Source organism: Papio anubis, chromosome 2 (genome assembly GCF_008728515.1).
Source record: "Papio anubis isolate 15944 chromosome 2, Panubis1.0, whole genome shotgun sequence".
NCBI classification, from domain to species: domain Eukaryota; kingdom Metazoa; phylum Chordata; class Mammalia; order Primates; family Cercopithecidae; genus Papio; species Papio anubis.
Window position 1 is genome coordinate 155,492,060 of NC_044977.1, and position 22,724 is coordinate 155,514,783.

General features: G+C 44.4%; 1 protein-coding gene across 2 annotated transcripts in view; it reads left to right on the forward strand.

The window, feature by feature from the left end:
• Positions 1-1,011: 1,011 nt before the first annotated feature.
• The window catches only part of MSL2 (MSL complex subunit 2), a 45,674-nt gene continuing 23,961 nt past the window's right edge, over positions 1,012-22,724 (forward strand). The window contains exon 1 of one of the 2 annotated variants that reach the window (XM_003895076.3): positions 1,012-2,382. In XM_003895076.3, the coding sequence (XP_003895125.1) occupies positions 2,241-2,382 (142 nt within the window). In that variant the 5' untranslated portion in view covers positions 1,012-2,240. Of the gene's footprint in view, positions 2,383-22,254; positions 22,276-22,724 lie in introns of those variants that run through there. The other variant, XM_009201671.3, reaches the window with a different exon arrangement.

Below are 22,724 nucleotides of genomic sequence, written 5' to 3' on the forward strand. Positions count from 1 at the left end.
ACATCTGTTCACATAGAAGAGCTAGGTCTTTTGAAAAAGCTAAATCTTTCAAAAGAAAAAAAAAAGGGAGTTCGTTTTGTTTTTAAAACACGACTCTGTTCCGGTGAGAGCTCGGTGAAGTCCTGATCGGCGCCCATGAAGGCGAGGCCGCTCGAGTCCAAGGACCAGAGGCCGTGGGAACAGCCCGGGTCCGACGGGTACGCGCGGGGGGTGGGTTCGAGCCTCCACGCTTACACACAGTCAGCCAGGGCCTTAGAGACCTCCACGGCGAACCACCGCAGAGAGGCGCGGACCGCGGCCCCGACCCGGCAAAAGCCGTCTGCACGCCTGCTGGGCGCGCAGCCACGTTCACTGCAGCAATCTTTCCGGCTCGGCGAGAGCCAGCCAACCGGCCCAGGCTGCGCCCTTTCCGCGGTCGGGGTGAGCCGTTCCAGGAGAAAGGCCGCGAGGGCGGGGCTTGGGGCCTGGCGAGGCTATTTCCTCACACCGCGGTCAGTCAGGACGAGAGGCCGCATTCAGGCCAGTGCAGAGCGCCACATGGCGCTACCAAGTCGGGCCCCGGCGTTGGCGGGCACAGAAGCAGTGTAATGCGGGAAGCCTGCAGCCCACACCGGGGAAGGATGTGCCAGCTAACGAATGTTTCACCACAGCCCACATGCCTGGGAGAGGGAATTTGAGAGCACGTGGGGGAGGGGCGGCGAGAGCTGTCGGCTCGCAGAGAGCATGCTCCGTTCTGAGAGCCGAAGTGGAGAGCCAGGCATGCGCAGTGAGCCCAGGGTGGGTTGGCAGCGGTGAGGGACTGGCGCGAGCGGGCTGATGTGTTTATCCGGTTTTCTGGGTGGGCGGTCAAAGCGCACGCGTAAGGGCGAAAGGCGGCGGAGCTAGGTAGCGGCTTGCGCATGCGTGGAGTGAGCCGGTAGCTCTGGGAGGCTGTGGAGGGGGTTGTTAGAGGAGAAGCAAGGGAAAAGGGAAGCGAAGGGAGGAAAGGGGGGAGGGGTGAGAGTGTGCTCTGCGCATGCGTGCGAGCGCTAGCGACGACGGCGGCGGGGGAGTCTCGGGGATGACAGTGGCTTTGCCCGTTGGGGTAACGGTCGTCGTCGCCGCCAGCAGAGGCCTGAGGCGCCGCACAGCCCGCGGGATCCATTAAGGCCGCAGCAGCCCGGGCCCTACCGAGCTGGGGTGGCGCGTGGAGTCGGGGTGAGGGCGGCGAGGCACGGGGGAGGGGCCTGCGGCGGGGCCTTGCTGTGTGCGCTGGGCGGCGGCGGCGGGGCCTGGCGGTGTGAGCGCTTGCCTCCCGCGGCCGGGAAGGCGCTGAGGGCGGCGGCGGCCGTCGTGCTCGGTCGAGGAGTCGTCTGTGTGTGCGGCGCCGAAAAGATGGCCGGGCAGTGAGGGGGCGGCGCTTGCGTGTGGTGACCCCGGAGTGTGCGACTGAGGAGCGAGGGGCGCCGCCGCGGCCCGGCCGGGCCTGCTCCCCGCCCCCTCCCGCCCGCCGGCGGCGGCCCGCGCACTTCCTCCCCGGCCCTCCCCTCCGGGTTGAGGACTCTCGCCCGCCTCGCCACCTCGGGGAACTGCGGGCTGCAGCCTACGGGGCGGAGAGCCAGGGCGCAGTCTGGGCCCCGCGTCCGATATGGAGAGTGCGGCGGCGGCGTCCGCCAGCCGCAACAGCAACCTTCGTCGCCGCCGCGGTGTCTTGCACTAGATCCGGGAAGCCGCCGCCCGATCGTCGTCCTTGCCTTCGCCGACGCCTCCGCGCCCTGCACTGGGATGGAGTAAGAGGCTCTGCAGCCCGGGAGAAGCGTGTCGCGCCTCAGACGGGGCCGGGGCCTGCTCCCGCGCCCGCCAGCTCGACCTGAGGAGGCGCCTCCGTGTCCGGAGATGGAGCTCGAGTGCAGGCCGCCCGCCGAGCCGCGGGGCTAGACTGAGCGCCGAGTCCCGCCCCGAGCGCCCAAGCCGCCGCGTTCTGCGCTCTGTGGTCGCTCCGGACGAACTCGAACGCTGGTTTCTCTCTCTCTCTCTTATATTTTTGGAAGTCTCAGGGACGGAGGGGCGCCAAGGCCCCATGTGTGGGAGGATTGCTTCAGCTCCACAAACTTGCACGGATTTTGGTTACTTGTTTGGCCAATGGTTCGGCTCTGATTTCTTCCGAATTGTTGCAAATTCGCCATCGTTCCCTGGCTGCTTACAAAGTTGGATCCGGAATTTCTTTTCAACCGGGAGCCATTGGTGTCGAAGTGTCTGCAATGAACCCCGTGAATGCTACTGCTCTCTACATTTCCGCGAGCCGCCTAGTGCTCAACTACGACCCCGGAGACCCCAAGGCGTTTACTGAGATTAACAGGCTCCTGCCTTACTTCCGACAGTCCCTTTCGTGCTGTGTTTGCGGTGAGATGCTTTTTATTGTTCCCTTTTCAATGCTTGTTTTTAAAAAGCCTTCTGGGCAGTGGTAACGTGAGCGGGTCGACGGCCTGGTGGTTGGTATTAAGCTTTTGTTATTTGTGCCGCGCTGTGCGGTCATTAGTTTTGAAACTCGCCGAGGGACTTTTGCCCGGCATTTCAGAAAGGCAGAGAACCCTTTCAGACCGCTTTGTGCAGTGGCGTTAACGTTCAAAATGGTTTGATTCGCCTCGGTTCATCTGGTGGTAGTGGTTTAAGTGGGGGTAACATGCATGCACAATACTTTGCCGCGGGAGCTGATTTCGTACCTACAGCGGTTAAAAGTGGTTAAACATGACGAAGACATGCACATGTGGCGTGTTTGCATTTCCCCAAGCTGGTGTTACGTGGGAGTGGTGGGCTAAACTGATGAACCCACAGCTGGAGAACCCGACGCGGAACTTTCCCCCGGGTTCCTCCCCAAATGCCTTGACGGTTTGACGGTTAACAGCAAGCCGGGGAAGGCTGGTGGTACTCGAAGTGCTTTTTAACTGGTGGGATTTTTACTTACCACGTTTTCATTTTGTGGTTTAACACACTTTGGCTTCGTCGAGGGTTATTTTAGATGTGTTTGTTCAAAAAATATTAACTCGTGGTAGGTAGGATACTTTTTAATTATTTTTAAGATAGAAGAGATATGCTAAATTGTCTAAGGAAAATATCTCAAAAGTGATAGTTTGAGTGTTAACTGTGCAGGTATAATAATTACTTGCTTTTCGAAAAACCTGGACTGAGACGTTAATACAAAGGAAAGGGCAACTGGCAAAGCAGTAATATGTATGCTCTACTTAATAGTCTATCCGAAGTTTTGAAGTTTTGGTGATCCACTTGTTTAGTTAGAACCTGGGAAATTCAGGCACGTTAAGGCTTCCGCTTTCTTTAAAATTAGATAAAGGAAGAAGAGTAATTTGGGACAGTTGTGGCTGAAGGGAGAAATAATATTCATTTGAGGTTTATCCAGCGTTCTCTATATAGATCCTGAAGCAAGACACTGAATGGGTGCAGAAGAGGTGGTGGTGTTTTTTGCAAGACAGGTACTTAATGTCATAAACATTTAAGTAACTGAGTAAGTCATTAAGTGCTGCTCTGACTGGTAACAGGCACTTAACACCTATATAGAGGAATAGTCGCCCCGGGCAAATCACCTAACTGCCCTGGGCCTCAGTTTCTTGATGTGTAAAATGAGAATTTTCGGCTAGATTGAGTTTCCTTTCAGCTTAAGTTTTGCAAATGTAGGTGTATAAAAAATTTGCTTGATTTCTTGGTAACCTCTCACTCTACTCCCGCTTTTTTGGAGTGCTTTTTTTTGTGTCCTCACATATTTTGATAGTTTGAGGACTGAGGAAATGGAGCTGCCATAACTTCCTTCTCCATACACTTTTTTTTTTCTTTTCCTTTGGTGACGGCCGTAGAGTGCTACTTTGGTGAGGTAGGGGAAAGAGGGAGGGCCCACTCTGTCCTGCTGAAACAGCATTTGAGAGTGATGTCATTATCAGTTAACATTTGCAGAATCTGGTAGGTCACCTGTTTACTAGATGGGTGAGACTTAGCTCTCTAATTTAAGAGGGAAACGGTAGTTTTGAGTTGTGTAGACCACCACTATCCTAAAACTATTAAGAACCTCAGAGGTTTTAAGTTCTTATTAATAGCTTTCGGTTAGTAGTGGTGGTCTAATTGAACATTTTCCCAGGTTCTAACCTGGACTTTAAATAATGGCATCAAAGATAAAACTACATTTAAAAGTCCAACTGTAGCCTTTTTTATTTTTATTTTTTGTCAGTCTTGGCAACACAAGGGGAATTTTTCTGACAGGGTTTTCTTATTTCACATCATCCTAAGGGGAATTTTTCTGACAGGGCTTTCTTACTTCACATCATCCTGTGGAAGATCTGTGAGTTCTGCTTCTCCCTTATAATTGAGTAGCTGGCATGGTTTCAGTAATAGGGATGTAGGTTCAGGTTTTTTTCCTCCCATCTCTTTGGACATAAGTCTGTGGTTATCAAGAGATAGAAAAAAAAAATCAGTTATTTGAATTTAGCTCCAGCATTTACATATCTTTGTACCAGGTGCGTACTAGACTTTTTTTCCTTAGATGAAAAGCATACGTGCATTCAAATTAATATGTGGATGTGCATGCAGTCTTATTTCACGAAAATAATACACATGTAAAAATGAAGTTTAATTCTGTCATAATGCTTAATTAGGGAATTTGTTTCAACATGTCCTGTAGATTTGACCCGCTACTACCTTTTCATTCTTTTGTTCAACTGTGGTTTTACATAATTTTTGTTTTAACTGGATTGATGTTTTTGCCCTTTCAGACATGCTTTATATCTTCCTTTTTTTTCTTTTTTTAAAAATCTTTGTTTTCTTAAGTTTCTTCTGCCTAATACACTGCTTTTTTTCTAAAGGCCTAACTCAACTCCCTGCCTCCTTGGTGAAGTCTTCCTTGCTCACTGCAGCGAAAAGTTTCCTCTGGTCAGGTGCCTGTAATCCCAGCACTTTGGGAGGCCAAGGTGGGCGGATCACTTGAGGTCAGGAGTTGGAGACCAGCCTGGCCAACATAGTGAAACCCCATCTCTACTAAAAATACAAAAATTAGCTGTGTGTGGTGGTGGGTGCCTGTAATCCCAGTTACTTGGGAGGCTGAGGCCCATTGCCAGACATTGCTTGAACCTGGGAGGCGGAGGTTGCATTGAGCGGAGATTGTGCCACTGCACTCCAGGCTGGGCGACAGAGTGAAACTCTGGCTCAAAAAATTAAAAAGTTATTTTTGTTCTCTTGTTCCAGTCGTAAGGTACTTATAACTCCTTTCAGTGCAGTTTTTATATCAGTTTGATTTTCCTGATATATATAATAAACTTCTTAGGGAAGACACCTTTTTCTTTTACATTTTTGTATTTCTTTTGCTTCACATTCTCTCCTGCCTAGTGACTTACATGTAGGTGTTTATGACAGCCTCAAGAGGAAGAGGTGAGGGAGGGAAAAAGCCCTTCAAACTTTGCAGTTAGGTTGAAATTTGGCTTTTACTTACTGTGTAGGCGCATTGCTTTAACTTTTTGCCAGTTTCCTTTATCTCCTTCAAGTTTGTTTCTCCAAATTTGTGTTATGTGTGGGCTTATTTTTAAGTGGTTTGAAAAAACTTTTTATTGAGACAGGATCTTGCTGTGTTGCTCAGGTTGGAGTGCTTGCTCAGGTTGGAGTGCAGTGGTGCCATCCTAGCTCACTGCAGCCTTAAACTCCTGGATTCATGCAATCCTTCCACCTCACCCTCCTAATTAGCTAGAACTGCAGGCATGCACCATCATGCCCAGCTAAAGTTTTTGTGGTGATAGGGTCTTGCCATGTTGCCTGGGCAGATCTTGAACTCCTAGGCTCAAGCTATCCTCACGCCTTGGCCTCCCAAAGTGCAGGGGTTACAGATGTAAGCCGCTGTGGCTCCTGGCCTGAAAAAAAAAATTTTTTTTTTTTAAACGGAGTCTTGCTCTGTTGTCCAGGCTGGAGTGCAGTGGTGGAATCTTGGCTCACTGCAACCTCCACCTCCTGGGTTGAAGCGATTCTCCTACCTCAGCTTCCCGAGTAGCTTTGGATTACAGATGCCTGCCACCACGCCCAGCTAATTTTTGTATTTTTTGTAGAGATGAGGTTTCACCATGTTGGCCAGGCTGGTCTTGAACTCCTGACCTCGTGATCCGCCCGCCTTGGCCTCCCACAGTGCTGGGATTACAGGTGTGAACCACCCCTGCTCGGACTGAAAAAAGTTTTTGAACCCATGAGAACAAGTCTACAGATTCAGTGTCTGGCATGTATTAGGTACTTAATATCCCAGCTTTGCACAGTAGAGAAAGGTGGAAGGAGGTGAGGGAAGAGACTATAAACTATCAGGTCAATTATTGTCAAACCTAGATTATTCACTGCAGTTACAGTTTTGTTATTATTGTTCTTTGATATGTTAATTAGCTGATTATCATGCTTGTTTTTCAATTGGTTTGTATATTTAAACCTTCTGAAGCTTCTAGTGAATGGGATAGCCTTACTGTAGAGAATTACTGTACTTTCTAGGTCACAGAAAGTGACCAAGACAAAATCACTATGGGTACTATTTTTAAGTGTCGATTTCTCGCTCCTGTTCTAAATGTTGGACTTCCTTTATCAGAAAGTAGAATTGTTTTTTTCTTTTGATAACATGAGACTTGATAAATTTTGGCCTAAGGATTTTAGGTTTTCATTAAACTTGTAACTCTTCAAATGATGTAACAAGTCTGATATATACAATAAAAAATCCTGTTAGGATTGGAGGGTCATGTTAAATGGAAAAATATTACTCTTGGAGATATTTGGAAATTATCATGGTCAAACCCAGGAACATGAATGTTTCCCTTTTTTTTTTTGGAGACGATCTTGTTTGGTCACCCAGGCTGGAGTGCAGTGGTGCAGTCATAGCCCACTGCAGCCTCAAACTCCAGTCCTCTGGCCTTAGCCTCCAGAGTAGCTAACACTACACGTGTGCGTCACCATATGTGGTTGGCTAATTTAAAAATTTTTTTTTTGTAGAGATGTGGCCTTGCTGTGTTGTCTAGATTGGTCTTGAACTCACCTGGCCTCGGTCTCCCAAAATGCTGGGATTACAGGCGTGAGTCCCGGTAACCTGTACTATGTCTTTATTGGTCACCTGTGATGTTCTAGATGCTAGGATAGAATAAGACACGTGGCACAGGCCCATATATATTGGTCAGTGTTATAGGGAAGACATTTAAGTAAACCAACAATTATTGGCCAACTACTGAGTAGAGGCATGTAAGCTATAACAAACCTCATGTGTCACGATAGAAAAGTTAGTAATTTTTTATTTTTGAGACAGGGTCTTGCTGTGTTGCCCAGGCTGGAGTGCAGTGGCATGATCTTGGCTTACTGGAACATTTGTCTCCCGGGTCCAGGTGATCCTCCCACCTCAGCCTCCCAAGTAGCAGGAACTACAAGAGTGCACCCCCGGGCCTGGTTGATACTTGTAGAAAACTTACCAGTTAACGTTTTTGTACGTGTAAAGTTTCAGAAATTAACCATAAAAGTGTATTTATTTCTGTAGAATTTGTTTTTGAATAGCTCTTTGGTCAGAGGTTAATGATTGGTGTTAAAACAGGGTCTATTTTAACAGTTTTTTTCTTGTTTACCTGTTTTCTGATCTGGGAAGAATTCTTTAGAGCACGTTCATCTAGTATGCAGGTAAGGAAGAACTGTGTAGTTAGTAATTTTCTTGGCAGGTACAATTCAGCTATAGACAGCAGATATATCAGATCTAGTTTTTTTTAACTGTTTGATATATATATATATATATTTTTAAATTTTCTTGAGACAGGGTCTTCTTCTGTTGCCCAGGCTGGAGTGTGGTAGCATGATCATGGCTCACTGCAGCTCAATCTCTTGGACTTAAGCTGTCCTCCCACCTCAGCCTCCCAATTAGCTGGGACTATAGGCGTGCGCCACCATGCCCACCTTATTTTTGTGTTTTTTTTTTTTTTGGTAGAGACGGTTTTGCCATGTTGCCCAGGCTTGTATGATCTCTTTTCCTAAGAAAAATCTATAAAAGTTCTAAAATATTTGCTCCTACTTGGGTATGTTTATGCAAGATGACATTGTCTTAGGGAAAGGACTCCCTAAATGGATTGTTCCTAGTGCTGAGATGAAAAGAGGTTTGATTCACAGCCCTTCATCTTACAATAAGTTGAAAAGGTAATAATGGTTTAAATGATGGCTCAAGGCAGGCAGTATGGTACTATAGAATTAGGCAGATGAGATTGTTTCAGTCTGGTAAGATCTGGTAGGTGTGGGACTTGAGTTGGGCCAAGAGAAATGGTGTAATGGATACTTTTTTTTTTTTTTTTTGAGGCAGAGTCTTGCTCTGTCGCCCAGGCTGGAGTGCAGTGGCTTGATGTGGGCTCCAGCAGTCCTCCCACCTCAGTGTCCTGAGTAGCTGAGACTACAGGCATGCGCCATCAATGCCCTGCTAATTTTCAGATATTCTGTAGAGATGGAGTTTTGCTGTATTGCCCAGGCTGGTCTTGAATTCCTGACCTCAGGCAGTCGTTCCGCTTTGGCCTCCCAAAATGCTGGGATTATAAGCATGAGCCACTGAACCCAGCCTGTTAGTGGATTTTTTTTTTTTTTTTTTGAGACGGAGTCTTACTCCGTTGCCAGGCTGGACTGCAGTGGTGCGATCTCGGCTCACTGCAACCTCCGCCTCATGGGTTCAAGCGATTCTCCTGCCTCAGCCTCCTGAGTAACTGGGACTACAGGCATGCCCCAGCATGCCTAGCTAATTACTGTAGTTTTAGTAAACACGGGGTTTCACCATGTTGGCCAGGATGTGTCTCGATCTCTCTACCTCGTGATCCCCTAGCTTGGCCTCCCAAAGTGCTGGGATTACAGGCATGAGCCACCGCACCTGGCCTAGTGGACATTTTTAAGTAAGTCCTGAAGGAGAAAACCTTTGGCTTATGTGAACAGCAGTAAATTGGGTTTATCTGGAATGAAGAGCCCTTGTAGGAGAGCCCTTGCCCTATAGTGGTTATTCAGGAGCCTTTTGTGTGGAACATTTTGATCCCAGGCTAAGGAATGTGACATTCAACCTGTAGACCTGTTTCTTTCTTTTTTTTTTAAAAATATATTCTACAGGCCACCTGAATCAAAATCACCTAAAAGCTTATTAAAATCCAGATTTCCTAATCATTACACCAGACTGATTGAATTAGAATCTCTGTGGACAGGCCCTTGTAATCTGCATTTTAACTGCCCATCTTGATTGGGATGAGGATTTGCAAACCAGTGTTGTAAGCATTTGAAAAACAGTATTTAAATAGGATAGTGATACGATTGAAATTGTTTTAGAAAATATTAATTTAGAGGTGAATTTTTTTTTTTTTTTTTGAGATGGAGTCTTGCCCCATCACCCAGGCTGGAGTGCAATGGTGTGATCTTGGCCCACTGCAACCTCCATTTCCTGGTTCAAGCGATTCTCCTGCTTTAGTCTCCTGAGTAGCTGGGACTACAGTCGCCCGCCACACCCGGCTAATTTTTTTTTTTTTTGTATTTTTAGTAGAGACAGGGTTTCACCATGTTGGCCAGGCTGGTCTTGAAGTCCTGACCCCAGGTCATCCTCCCACCTCCGCCTCCCAAAGTGCTAGGATTACAGGCGTGAGCCACTGCGACCGGCCAAATGTGGTTTGTTTGGAGTCTCTAATAAGAGGATTCTTTAATGAGGCCTGAATAGAGTGGTGGGAGTGAAAAGAAAGGGAACAACATAAAATGAAAAGGGAACATTTGATCATTCTTATGGTTATCATAACATTTTAATTTGAAATGTGTTATGCCGTCTTTGTCATAGCTGGGCTTGTCTCATTGTGAATTGATTAAATGAGATGTTTTCTAGTCTTACATTGGTGAGTATGTCTAGCACAGTGCTTTCACATAACATATACTTGATAAAATGTACAGCTAATCCTCCATATCTGTGGGTTCTGCATTCGTGGATTCAAGCAACCTTGGATCTAAAATACTTGGGAAAAAATTGCGACTGTACTGAACATGTATGGACTTGTTTTTGGTCATGATTCCCTAAGCATTACAGTATAACAAGTACTTACATAGTATTACATTGTTTAGGTATTATGAGTTATCTGGAGATGATTTAAAGCAGCAGTTCCCTACCTTTTTGGCGCTAGGAACTGATTTCATGGAAGACTATTTTTCTACGGGTTCGGGGGATGGTTTCAGGATGATTCAAGCACATTACACTTATTGTGCACTTTATTTCTATTATTATTGTATTGTAACATATAATGAATTAATTATACAATTCACTATAATGTAGGATTAGTGAGAGCCCTGAGCTTGTTTCCTGCGAGGGTCCCGTCTAGGGGTGGTGGGAGACAGTGACAGATCATCAAGCATTATTCTTGTAATGAGTGTGCAGCCTAGATCCCTTGCATGCACAATTCACAGTAGGGTTTGTGCTCCTGTGAGAATCTAATGCTGCTGCAGATCTGACAGAGCTCAGGTGGTAATGCGAGCAATGGGGAGTGGTCGTGAAGCTTTGCTTGCTGGACCCAGTTCGCTTCCTGCTCACTTCCTACTGTGCAGCCTGGTTCCTAACAGGCCAAGGACTGGTGCCTGTCCATGGCCTGGAGGCTTGGGGACCCCTGATTAGAAGAATAGAGGAGGCTATACTTAGGTTAAGTGCAAATACTATGTCATGTTATATCAAGGACTTGAGTATCTGCAGATTTTGGTATTCAAGCGAGATGCTGGAACCAATCACCCATGGATATCTAGGGACAGTTATACAATGGTGTTGAAGAACTGACAAAACCTGGCAGTTTGATACAGACACATGGGAAAAATTGAAGGAGTCGAAAGGTGATTTAGTTCATATCAGAAATGAAGTAAGGAAGGATGTTGATTTTTGGGGAACCTGAAGAGTTGAGGCAGTCTAGGTTTGAAGTAATGTAAGGATAGCCTAGTTAAAGAATTCTTCGGGGATTTTAGCAATATGGTTGTGGTAATTGAGCTAAATATTCTGCAAAATAGCCTTGCCATTGTTTTGATAACCTCTTTTAGAACAACTTTTTTTTTTTTTTTGCTTCCATTTTGCCCAAGTCACCTTCTCTGTATGTAATTGTCTCCATTGATTTTATTTTTGTCTTCTGGAATAATTCAGAAAGCCTTTGATAAAATTTTGCCCTTCGATGTTGGAAGACAACTTTGTCATTTCTGAGAAGTTGTGTCCTGGCCGGGCGTGGTGGCTCACGCCTGTGATCCCAGCACTTTGGGAGGCTGAGGCAGGTGGATCATCTGAGGTCAGGAGTTTGAGACCAGCCTGGCCAGCATGGCGAAACACTGTCTCTACAAAAAATACAACAATTATCCTGGCGTGCTGGTGCGCACAGAATTGCTTGAACCCAGGAGGTGAAGGTTGCATTGAGCCGAGATTGCGCCAGTGCACTCCAGCCTGGGTGACAGTGAGACTCTGTCTCCCCCTTCCCTTCCCTCTGCCCTGCAAAAAAAAAAAAAAAAAAAGAGTAATGTCCTAAGTTATTCTGGTAGCATCCTTGTTTTGGTTTTCTCTAAAAGGGTGATTTTTGTGTCCATATCTATAGTATTTTAGATATGGTTAGATGAAGTTCTCTTCTGTGATGACTTGAATAAATTAATTTTTCTGTTTCGTTTGTAAGATGAGGTTGTTGGATTAGAGCATAAATTTGGTTGTGAATTTGGTTTCCGGACCTTTTTTTTTTTCAGTTTTGTTAAAAATGTACTGAATAGTGCCGAGCACAGTGGCTCACACCTGTAATCCCAGCACTTTGGGAGGCCAAGGCGGGCAGATCCTTTGAGGTCAGGAGTTTGAGATCATCCTGGCCAACATGCTGAAACCTCGTCTCTAATAAAAATACAAAAAAATTTGTCGGGTGTGGTGGCACATGCCTGTAGTCCCAGCTACTTAGCTACTTGGGAGGCTGAGGCGGAAGAATTGCTTGAACCTGGGAGGCAGAGGTTGCAGTGAACTGAGATCGTGCCACTGCATTCCAGCCTGGGCTACAGAGCAAGACTCAGTCTCAAAAAAAAAAAAAAAAAAAAAAAAACTGAATTGGTGGTTACTGTTTCCAAACCTAGACTTCACATAAAAATCCAAATTTTAGGCACTTCCTGGAAAAGTATGAGGTTTTGCAACAGTGGAAGCACTGAATTGGAAGCATTCCCTTATGACGTAGCATCATTGGCTAGACTTGAGAGATTGACTTTTTTCTTTGGTGGTAGGAGTATGTCCTCTTCAGTTTGCCCTTGGTCACACCTAACCTTTGCCACTGTTTTTCTTTTTTTTTTTCTTTTTCTTTTTTAGAGCTTTATCTATTTGCCTCCTGTAAGAATTTGGGTTTGTAATTCTCAGGAATGAAGGATTTATCCAGACCCTTTCTTGTACGCTAGAGGTTGTTCAGAACCATGGAATTCTTATTTTTTTTGAGATGGAGTTTCGCTCTGTCGTCCAGGCTGGAGTGCAATGGTGCGATCTCGGCTCACTGCAACCTGTGCCTCTTGGGTTCAAGGGGTTCTCCTGCCTCAGCCTCTGGAGTAGCTGGGATTACAGGCTCCTGCCATCTTGCCCAGCTAATTTTTTGTGTGTGTTTTTGTAGAGACGGATTTCACCATGTTGGCCAGGCTGGTCCTGGAACTCCTGACCTGAGGTGATCTGCCTGCCTTGGCCTCCCAAAGTGCTGAGATTACAGACGTGAGCTACCCCGCCCGGCCCAGAACCATAGAATTCTTTTTTTCAGGCGGAGTCTCGCTCTGTCGCCCAGGCTAAAGTGCAGTGGCACCATCTCGGCTTACTGCACCCTCCGCCTCCCGGGTTCGACTGATTCTTCTGCCTCAGCCTCCCGAGTAGCTGGGACTACAAGTGCCCACCATCACGCCTGGCTAATTTTTTGTATTTTTAGTAGAGACGAGGTTTCACTGTGTTAGCCAGGATGATCTCGATCTCCTGACCTCGTGATCTGCCCGCCTTGGCCTCCCAAAGTGCTGGGATTACAGGCGTGAGCCACCATGCCTGGCCAGAACCATAGAATTCTAATGATGTTGTGATCTTCAGTTATTTTGTGAAATCTTATTACCTGGATAAGAGTCAGGATTACTTATCTTGTTTGGCAGTTAGAGAACAGTTGTTAGTTCACAATGTTTCTGGTCAGTAAAAACATTTTCACAAGTTAGTTGATAGCATTGTTCATTATTTTCTCTATCCTTACAGACTTTTAGTAGTTTTGTCAATTATTGAGTTGAAATCTCAACTGTATGTGTTTTCAGTTTCTCTTCAGTTATATCAGTTTTTGCTTCATGTATTTTGAAGCTCTGTTGGTAGGTTTATGAAACCTTTCTGAACTTACGGGATATAGTTAAAATAACTACCATTTCAATAACTTTAATTTTTCTAGCCTGGGCAACATGGCAAAACCCTGCCTCTACAAAAAATACAAAAATTACCTGGACATGGTTGGCGCGTGCCTCTAGTCACAGCTACTTGGGAGGCCGAGGTGGGAGGATTGCTTGAGCCCAGGAGGCAGAGGTTGCAGTGATCTGAGGTCATGCCACTGCACTCCAGCCTGAGTGGCAGACTGAGACCTTGTCTCAAAAAAAAAAAAAAATTTCATTTCAAAAATTTTTCGTAGAGATGGGGGTCTACCTGTGTTGCCCAGACTGGTCTTGAACTCTTGGCCTCAAGTAATCCTCCTACCTTGGCTTCCCAAAGTACTGGGGTTACAGGAGTGAGCCACCACATTTGGCTTAATATAATTTTCATTTTTAATGTTCTTGTTTACTAATTCTATCATCTGTTTCATTTTCTGGGTTTATTGTTCGCACTGGTTTTTCTTCTTATCATGGGTTATATTTTCTTGCTTCTTTCTAGGGCTGGTTAATTTTGATTGGATTCCAGCTATTGTGAGTTTTACCTTGTTGCTGGATATTTTTGTACTACAAATATTCTTGAACTTTGTTCTGGGATGAGGCTAAGTTACTTGGAGATTGTTTGATCCTTTCAAGCCTTGTTTTTAAGCTTTTGTTTAGCAGAGTCACAGCAGCCTTTAGAGACTAGTTTTTCCATGCTACTGAGGGCAGGAACCTTTTGACTGCTCATCTGATGCCTTGTGGGATTTCTCACTTTGGGTAGTGGAAGGAGGAATTACTCTGCTACTTCTGTGAGTTATGGGGATTGTTTCCACTGCTTCTTTCTGGGGCTTCTCTGGTAGTTTACACACATGTGCTAATTAATCAGTACTCAGCTGAAGACCTCAGAGTGACCTGGTATACCACTCTGGGCCTCTTTCTCTGTGCAGCTCTGTCATCTCTGTGCTTCGCTCTGAGAAGTCCAGCTGCCTTGGCTTCCAGCTCTGTCTTCTCAACTCAGGGGAGCTTTTATTTTTCTTTTCTTTCCCCCTGCTTAATCCAGGCTTTGGATTCTCCCTGCCTGTGCTTTTTGGCCTGAAAAGTATCCCCAGGCAATAAGCTGGGACGGTTGTAGGGTTTATATTTGTTCCCCCTTTCAGGGATTACTGTCCTGTGCTGCTTGTTGGTCAATATTTGAAAACCTATTGTTCTAGCCTGTTTTTTAGTTATTTCAGTTAGGAGAGTAAATCTGATTATTCCATTTTTGTCTGGAAGCAGAGTAAGATCACATTCTAAACCTATGTTTTATACAAAGCCACTGGCCATATGTGACAATGTAAATTTTATTTAATTAAAAGTAAATGCAATTTAAAATCCAGTTCTTCTTTTATCCTTAACAACATTGTAAATGCTCAGTAGCCACATGTGAGTGTAATGGCTTCCTTATTGGACATTGCAGATATAAAACATTTCCATTGTTGCATGAAGTTCTACTGGACAGTGTTACAACATTTAAAGAACTTAGATTTGGTCTTGAAAGCTGTGTGAGAAATTTGCCTTCAGTGTTTTCATCTTGTTTTTTAAGTTTTGATTTTTAAAGAAAATTTATATTTAGAACTTTTTTTCTTCAGATCACATAAGTTTTGATTTTATTTTTATTTATTTATTTTTTTAATTTTTTTGAGACAGTCTGTTGCTGAGACTGGAGTGCAGTGGCACTGTGTCAGCTCACTGCAACCTCCGTCTCCTGGGTTCAAGCGATTCTCCTGCCTCAGCCACCCAGGTAGCTGGGATTACAGGCGTCCACCACCACGCCCAGCTAGTTTTTATATTTTTAGTAGATACGGGGTTTCACCATGTTGGCCAGGCTGGTCTTCAACTCCTGACCTCAGGTGATCCACCTGCCTCAGCCTCCCAAAGTGCTGGGATTACAGGTGTGAGCCACCTCGCCCGGCCAAGTTTTGATTTTAAAACATTGAGCTGGATGGGGTTGTGAACAAATTTTTGGAGCTTACCATTTACTGCCCTCTAGAACAGTTTCTTCACCTTAGTAATCGGACTCAAGAAGGTGTTCCACGGTGTTCATGTAGTAAAAAGGCTTCTGTTATTTTAGAAGAAGAGAAAACATTTTAATTGTCTTCCTTTAAAATGAGGTAATTTGAAGAGATGTCAAATGAGCATGAGACAAATAGTGGTACCAGAACCAGTTAATAATTCAGCTTAATCCTTCCGTTCATGAAGGTTTCATATTGTTTTAATCTTAGTCATGTGTTTTATTAACTCTTATTCATATTGTTTCAATAATTCATTTAATAGATCAACGTTTAGAGACAAGAACCATTAAGAAAGTTAAATTGATAATGAAATACTAGATGATGAGCATAAAAATGTAAATGATTCTAAATATTTGGTTCATGATTTTTATTACTCTCGTCTTTTTTTTTTGAGACGGAGTTTTACTCTGTCACCCAGGCTGGAGTGCAGTGGCGCAATCTTAGCTCACTGCAACCACCACCTCCTGGGTTCAAGCGATTCTCCTGCCTCAGACTCTTAAGTAGCTGGGACTACAGGCATGCGCCACCACGCCTGACTAATTGTTTTATTTTGTATTTAATAGAGACGTTTCACTGTGTTGGTCAGGCTAGTGTTGAACTTCTGACCTCAGACGATCTGCCCTCCTCGGCCCCCTGCACCCTACAAAGTGTTGGGATTACAGGCTTGAACCACCGCGCCCAGCCAACTACTTCTTTCTTTCTTTCTTTCTTTTTTCTGAGACGGAGTCTTGCTCTGTCACCCAGGCTAGAGTGCAATGGTGCGATCTTGGCTCACTGCAACCTCCACCTCCCGGGTTCAAGCAATTCTTCTGCCTCAGCCTCCCAAGTAGCTGAGATTACAGGCGCCAGCCACTGTGCCTGGCTAATTTTTGTATTTTTAGTAGTGACGGGGTTTCACCATTTTGGCCAGGCTGGTCTTGAACTCCTGATCTGGTAATCCGCCCGCCTTGGCTTCCTAAAGTGACTTTTTTTCTTTATAAGTTGTCTGTGTTAACACCCTGTATCTCAACAGGTTCTTGGTAATATTTCAAAAAGTAATGTTGAAAAGAGAAAATACAGTGCTACCCAGTATTGCTTTTTATTTTTAGAGACCAAAGACTATTCATACTTGGAATGTGTTATTTGAAGTGTTTGTAGATGCCATTTTGAAGCCACTTCTGGCTTATCACTTAGTAACAAAATACAAAAATTGTTAAAAAAATTTTAGTAGGAAACATAAGTCCAAGTATCAGGGCACATAGGCAGTTTTGCCCCTGTGTAGTGTGTTCCACTTTAGCCTACATTTTTAACATTCATGAGTTTACAAATAGGGCATGCCATTTTATTTTTATTTTTTATTTTTTTTTGCAACAGAGTCTTGCTCTGTTGCCCAGGCTGGAGTGCAGTGGAGGGATCTCAGCTCACTGCAACCTCTGCCTCCTGGGTTCAAGTGTTCTCTTGCCTCAGCCTGCTGAGTAGCTTGGACTATAGGCCCCTGCCACCACGCCTGGCTAGTTTTTGTATTTTTAGTAGAGACGGGTTTTTACCATGTTGGCCAGGCTGATCTCAAACTCTTGACCTCAGGTGATCCGCTCGCCTTGGCCTCCCAAAGTGCTGGGATTTCAGGCGTGAGTCACCGCGCCCAGCCCAAGATAGGCCGTTTTAAAGTAGATATGTCACCAAAATGCATTTTAAAACTTAATTTAGATAAAAAAATGTCTTTGTATGCTTTGTTGAGATGATCTTTATAGTATAATTTTGCATAATATGCTGATTAAAAGTAGTTTTTTTTTTTTTCCTTAAAATCATTTAATCACATTTGCTACTTAAATGATGAAATGATTAGAAAAAATCCCCAGGAGTTCTTCTTATTGTGGAAGATGACTTCAAGGGAAGAAAAAGTTAAAAGTATTTTTAGTGATTCCTAATTCTGGTTGTTCATTAGCATTTGGGAAGCTTTTTAAAAATACACATTCCTCACTGGGCAGGATGGCGCATGCTGTAATCCCAGCACTTGAGATGCCGAGGCAGGTGGATTGCTTGAGCCCAGGAGTTCAAGACCAGTCTGGGCAATATAGTGAGACCCTGTCTCTACCAAAAAAAATAAAACATTAGGAGTGGTGGTGCCTGCCTGTAATCCCAGCTACTTGGGAGCTTGAGGTATAGGGATTGCTTGAACCCAGGAGGTTGAGGCTGGATTGAACCATGATGGTGCTGTTGCACTCCAGCCTGGGCGATAGAGGGAGACTCTGTCTTTAAAAAAGAAAAAAGTGAAGAAAGTGAACACTTGTGACCAAATTTGAACACGTGGTTTATGACCATTACACTAAGACTGGTATAGCTAATTGGGAGGCTGAGGTGGGAGGATTGCTTGAGCCTTGGAGGTCGAGGCTGTGGTGAATTCTGATTGTGCCATTGCATTCCAGCCTGGGTGACAGAGTGGGACCTTGTCTCAAAAAAAAACAAGAAACAAAAAATACGAACCCAAAAAAACTACATTCCTGGGTGGCATCCCCAGATCTGGAGTGGGCCATGTAAGTGATCCTGATAACCCTTTGATGGTAGTAGCGCTGTCTTGGAATACTCCATGCGTGAGGTTAAAAAAAAGTGTGTGCTGGCGGGGCGCGGCAACTCATGCCTTTAATCCCAGTACTTTGGGTGGGTGGATCACCTGAGGTCAGGAGTTCGAGACCAGTCTGGCCAACATGGTGAAACCCTGTCTCTATTAAAAATAAAAAAGTTAGCCGGGTGCCATGGTGGGCACCTGTAATTTCCCGGCACAGGAGGCTGAGGCAGGAGAATTGCTTGAACCTTGTGAGGCGGGGTTTCAGTGAGCTGAGATTGCACCACTGCATTCCAGCCTGGGCGACAGAGTGAGACCCTGTCTCCAAAAAAAGTGCCAGTAAATTTAAGCAATGCTGTCTTACGTTTTTGACAGTTATAGAATATTCAGTTTTAAGATGCTAATGTATTTTGGGATGACTCTGTAAGAGGGTAATAAAGCAAACCTTCTGGTTCCATGGAACACCAATTTGGGAAATTTGGATCTTGATTTATATTGGTTTATTGATTAGTGTTTGTTCGGGTATGAATCAACTTAATTTCGCCTAATTAATCAGCCTACATTATCTTATTGGTAATAATTTCGTGAGTGGCCATCATTGCTTTGCCAGAATAGGAAAATAATGGAATATTATAAAAGTGCTCTGTAACCACAAACATTCTATAAAAGCCTCCCCTACTTAGTTATTAAGATAAACGATGTCTGGCATTCTTTTTTAGTTCTTACTAGAGTATGAAATGAGGCATGGCTTGAGTATATGAATATGTTGTGGGTCTGAGTGGTTGTACATATATGTCATCCATTTAATAACCTATGATGAGTCTTTGTTTAATGGTAGTTGACTAGTGAAACTTACTAGTCAAAAGTGCTTGTATAAAGTACTGACTTACCCAAAGATGATCCAATACAAAATTAAAAAAACTCTGAAGTCAAACTGTTCAGGTTTTCAGTGAACAGCTTGGCTTGAGTAACATTTATATTTTTAAAATTGCAGTGTTTAACTCTTCTTTTTCTTCACCTCCACTCCCTGTAAAATTGGCATATATGTTTAGCTATCACTGGTCTCTCAGTATAGTGGTATTTAGTTATTTAAGGTGCTATAGTGAACTTTAAAGTAATTACTCAGTCAAGTGGTCAAAATATTCCACTTTGTAGCATCGGTTTTTTTTTTTCTTTTTTCTTTTCTTTTTTGAGACAGAGTCTTGCTCTGTCGCCCAGGCTGGAGTGCAGTGGCGTGATCTTGGCTCACTGCAAGCTCTGCCTCCTGGATTCACGCCATTCTCCTGCCTCAGCCTCCCGAGTAGCTGGGACTACAGGTGCCCGCCACCATGCCCGGCTATTTTTGTTTTTTGTATTTTTAGTAGAGACGGGGTTTCACCTTGTTAGCCAGGATGGTCTCGATCTCCTGACCTCATGATCCACCTGCCTCGGCCTCCCAGAGTGCTGGGATTACAGGTGTGAACCACCGCGCCCATTCTGTAGCATCATTTTTAGTGACTAAGGCACATCTGCCATATTATTATTATTTCTTGCTTTTAATTAAAATATATATTTTTCTGGCATATGATTATTTGTGCTAGATATTTTAAAGAAATAGTTTATTGATCTTTGGAATCCAGCTGATCAGGGATGTTTAAAGGGGCTAATGCTGATTTGGGCATAGCTGCTTGAATATTTAATTAGAGAACTAATTTCTTCAAAACTTAAGTTATTTAGATTTGCTGATTTTTTGAGGCATGTATTTGCTTTTTGGTTTAATACTAAAATAAAGTGGATGGAGGTTTACAGTAACAGGTTTTAAGTGCTGCTCAATAAAAAATTTAAAGAAGAAAAACAGATCTGGGTTAGGAAGCCTCACAAAGAGTAAACTTGTGCTGTCTTAGGAGAGTTCTCTGCTCTTAAATTAATTTCTCTTTGACTTGAGCTTATTATCCTGTATGACAATGTGTAAATCCGTTTGTGTTGCTGTTAAGGAGTACCTGAGACTGGGTAATTTATAAAGAAAAGATACTTATTTTGGTTCATGGTTCTGCAGGCTGTACAGGAAGTATGGTGCCGGCATCTCTTCTGGTGAGGGCCTCAAGAAGCTTCCAATTGTGGCAGAAGGCTAAAGGGGAGCAAGCCTATCACATGGTCAAAGAAGCAGCAAGAGAGAGAAGGAGGAGGTCCCAGATTTAAACAGATCTCATGTGAACTGAGGGAGAACTCATTCATTATCAAGGGGATGGTGCCAAGCTAATCATGCGGGACCTACCCGTGACCCAGCACCTCCCACCAGGCCTCACTTGTAATGTTGGGGATTACATTTCAACATGAGGTTTGGAAGGAACAAACATCAAAACCAAATCAAGCAGAATTCGTAACACATGAATTTTGTCTGATGGAAAAAGAAATTTTTTTTGAGACAACGTGTCACTTTGTTGCTCAGGTTGGAGTGTAGTGGTACAATCATGGCTCACTGGATACTCTGTCTCCAGGGTTCAAGCAGTTCTCCCAACTCAGTCTTTTTTTTTTTTTTTTTTTTGAGACTGAGTCTGGCTCTGTCGCCCAGGCTGGAGTGCGGTGGCCGGATCTCAGCTCACTGCAAGCTCCGCCTCCCGGGTTCACGCCATTCTCCTGCCTCAGCCTCCCGAGTAGCTGGGACTACAGGCGCCCGCCACTTCGCCCGGCTAGTTTTTTGTATTTTTTAGTAGAGACGGGGTTTCACCGTGTTAGCCAGGATGGTCTCGATCTCCTGACCTCGTGATCCGCCCGTCTCGGCCTCCCAAAGTGCTGGGATTACAGGCTTGAGCCACCGCGCCCGGCCCCAACTCAGTCTTTTAAGTAGCTGGGACCCCAGGTGTGTGCCATCACACCTGGTTAATTTTTAAGTTTTTTTTGTAGTAACAGGGTCTCACTCAGTTGCCCAGGCTGGTCTTAGATTCCTGGGCTCAAGTGATCCTCCTGCCTCAGCCTCCCAATGCTAAGATGATAGGCATGAACCATTGTGCCCAGCCAAAAAGTTTTTTTTTTTTTTTTTTGAGACAGGGTCTCAATCTGGTTGCCCAGGCTGGAGTGCAGTGACACGATCTCGGCTCAACACAGCCTCAGCCTCCTGGGCTCAGGTGATTGTCCCACCTCACCCTCCCGAGTAGCTGGGATTGCAGGTGCATGCCCGCATGTCCTGCTAATTTTTTGTATTTTTAGTAGAGACAGGGTTTCACTGTGTTGCCCAGGCTGGTCTTGAACTCCTGGACTCAAGCAGTCCACCTGCCGTGGCCTCCCATAGTGTTGGGATTACAGGCGTGAGCCACCACACCCGGCCAGCCGCTGAAAAGTTTTAAAAGAAGTTTAGACTTTAAAATATGCCTGCACACAACTATATTGGGCAAAGAATATAGTTTTACTTGTCCAAGAATAGTTGATTAATTTGTACCAATTTAGAAATGATAAATACTATCTTTTTATGGTATAGTAATTTTTGTTTGGCTGAATTCAGAGATTATTTGCATGTATGTGTATCTAGAATATGTCCTAGTTAATGTTTGGAAACATATTGGACATCTTTAATTTTGGGGTTTAATTTTGGTGCTATAATTCAGAGATTTAAAAAAGGTTTGAGAACGCCTTGCTAAGTGATGGCAGGCTTAGCAGAGTGGCAGGCTTAGCACAGTGTTTGGCATATAGCTGGGTCCCAGGGATTATTTACTATTTACATATGTAATGAAGGAAGGAAAAATGTTTTATTCAATGAACATAGCCTAAACAATTCACTCTTCATTTGGAAAAGGTGAAAAATGGGAAAATTTAGATAAATTGATTATGAAACTATTATTGTTCCGGCCGTTTGTTGTTGTTGTTGTTGTTTTTTGAGATGGGGCCTCTGTCGCCCAGGCTAGGGTGCAGTGGTCCAATCATGGCTCACTTGCAGCCTGGAACTCCTGGACCCTAATGATCCTCCCACTTCAGCCTCCTTAGTAGCTGGGACCACAGGCATGTGCCACCATGCCTGGCTAAATTTTTTTTTTTTTTTTTTATAGAGATAGGGTCTCACTATGCTGCTCAGGCTGGTCTCGAACTGCTGGGCTTGAGTGGTCCTCCTGCCCCAGCCTCCCAAAATGCTGAGATTATGTGTGAGCCACTGAACCTGGCCTATCTCAGACTTTTGACATCAGTGAGAGAAGTGTATTCTCCCACTTTTTTTTTTTTTTTTTAGACGGAGTCTCGCTGTGTCACCCAGGCTGGAGTGCAGTGGCGTGATCTCAGCTCACTGCAACCTCCGCCTCCTGGGTTGAAGTGATTCTTCTGCCTCGTCCTCCTGAGTAGCTGAGATTACAGGTATGTGCCACCACGTCCGGCTACTTTTTGTATTTTTAGTAGAGACGGGGTTTCACCATGTTGGTCAGGCTGGTCTCGAACTCCTGACCTTGTGATCCACCTGCCTTGGCCTCCCAAAGTGCTGGAATTACAGACGTGAGCCACCTTGCCCAGCCATGACTCAGATTCAGCATAGTTACTCTCACACCACAAGAGAAATAGAGTGTACGTGTTTATTTGGGTTGATCAGCATCGGTTTATTGCTATTACATTCCCAGAAAATTTTATAAATGAATGAAAAGCAGCTTAGTCTAATCATGAGTTTAGTATATACATATTTACTTATTTTATACATATATATTACATGTGAATACATTATACGTACAAATTTAATGTACACATACATATTTAAGGTTTCTGATGCTGTAAGTTTTAGACTGGTATATAGGCTGAGCTTTGTTTTTGTTGGA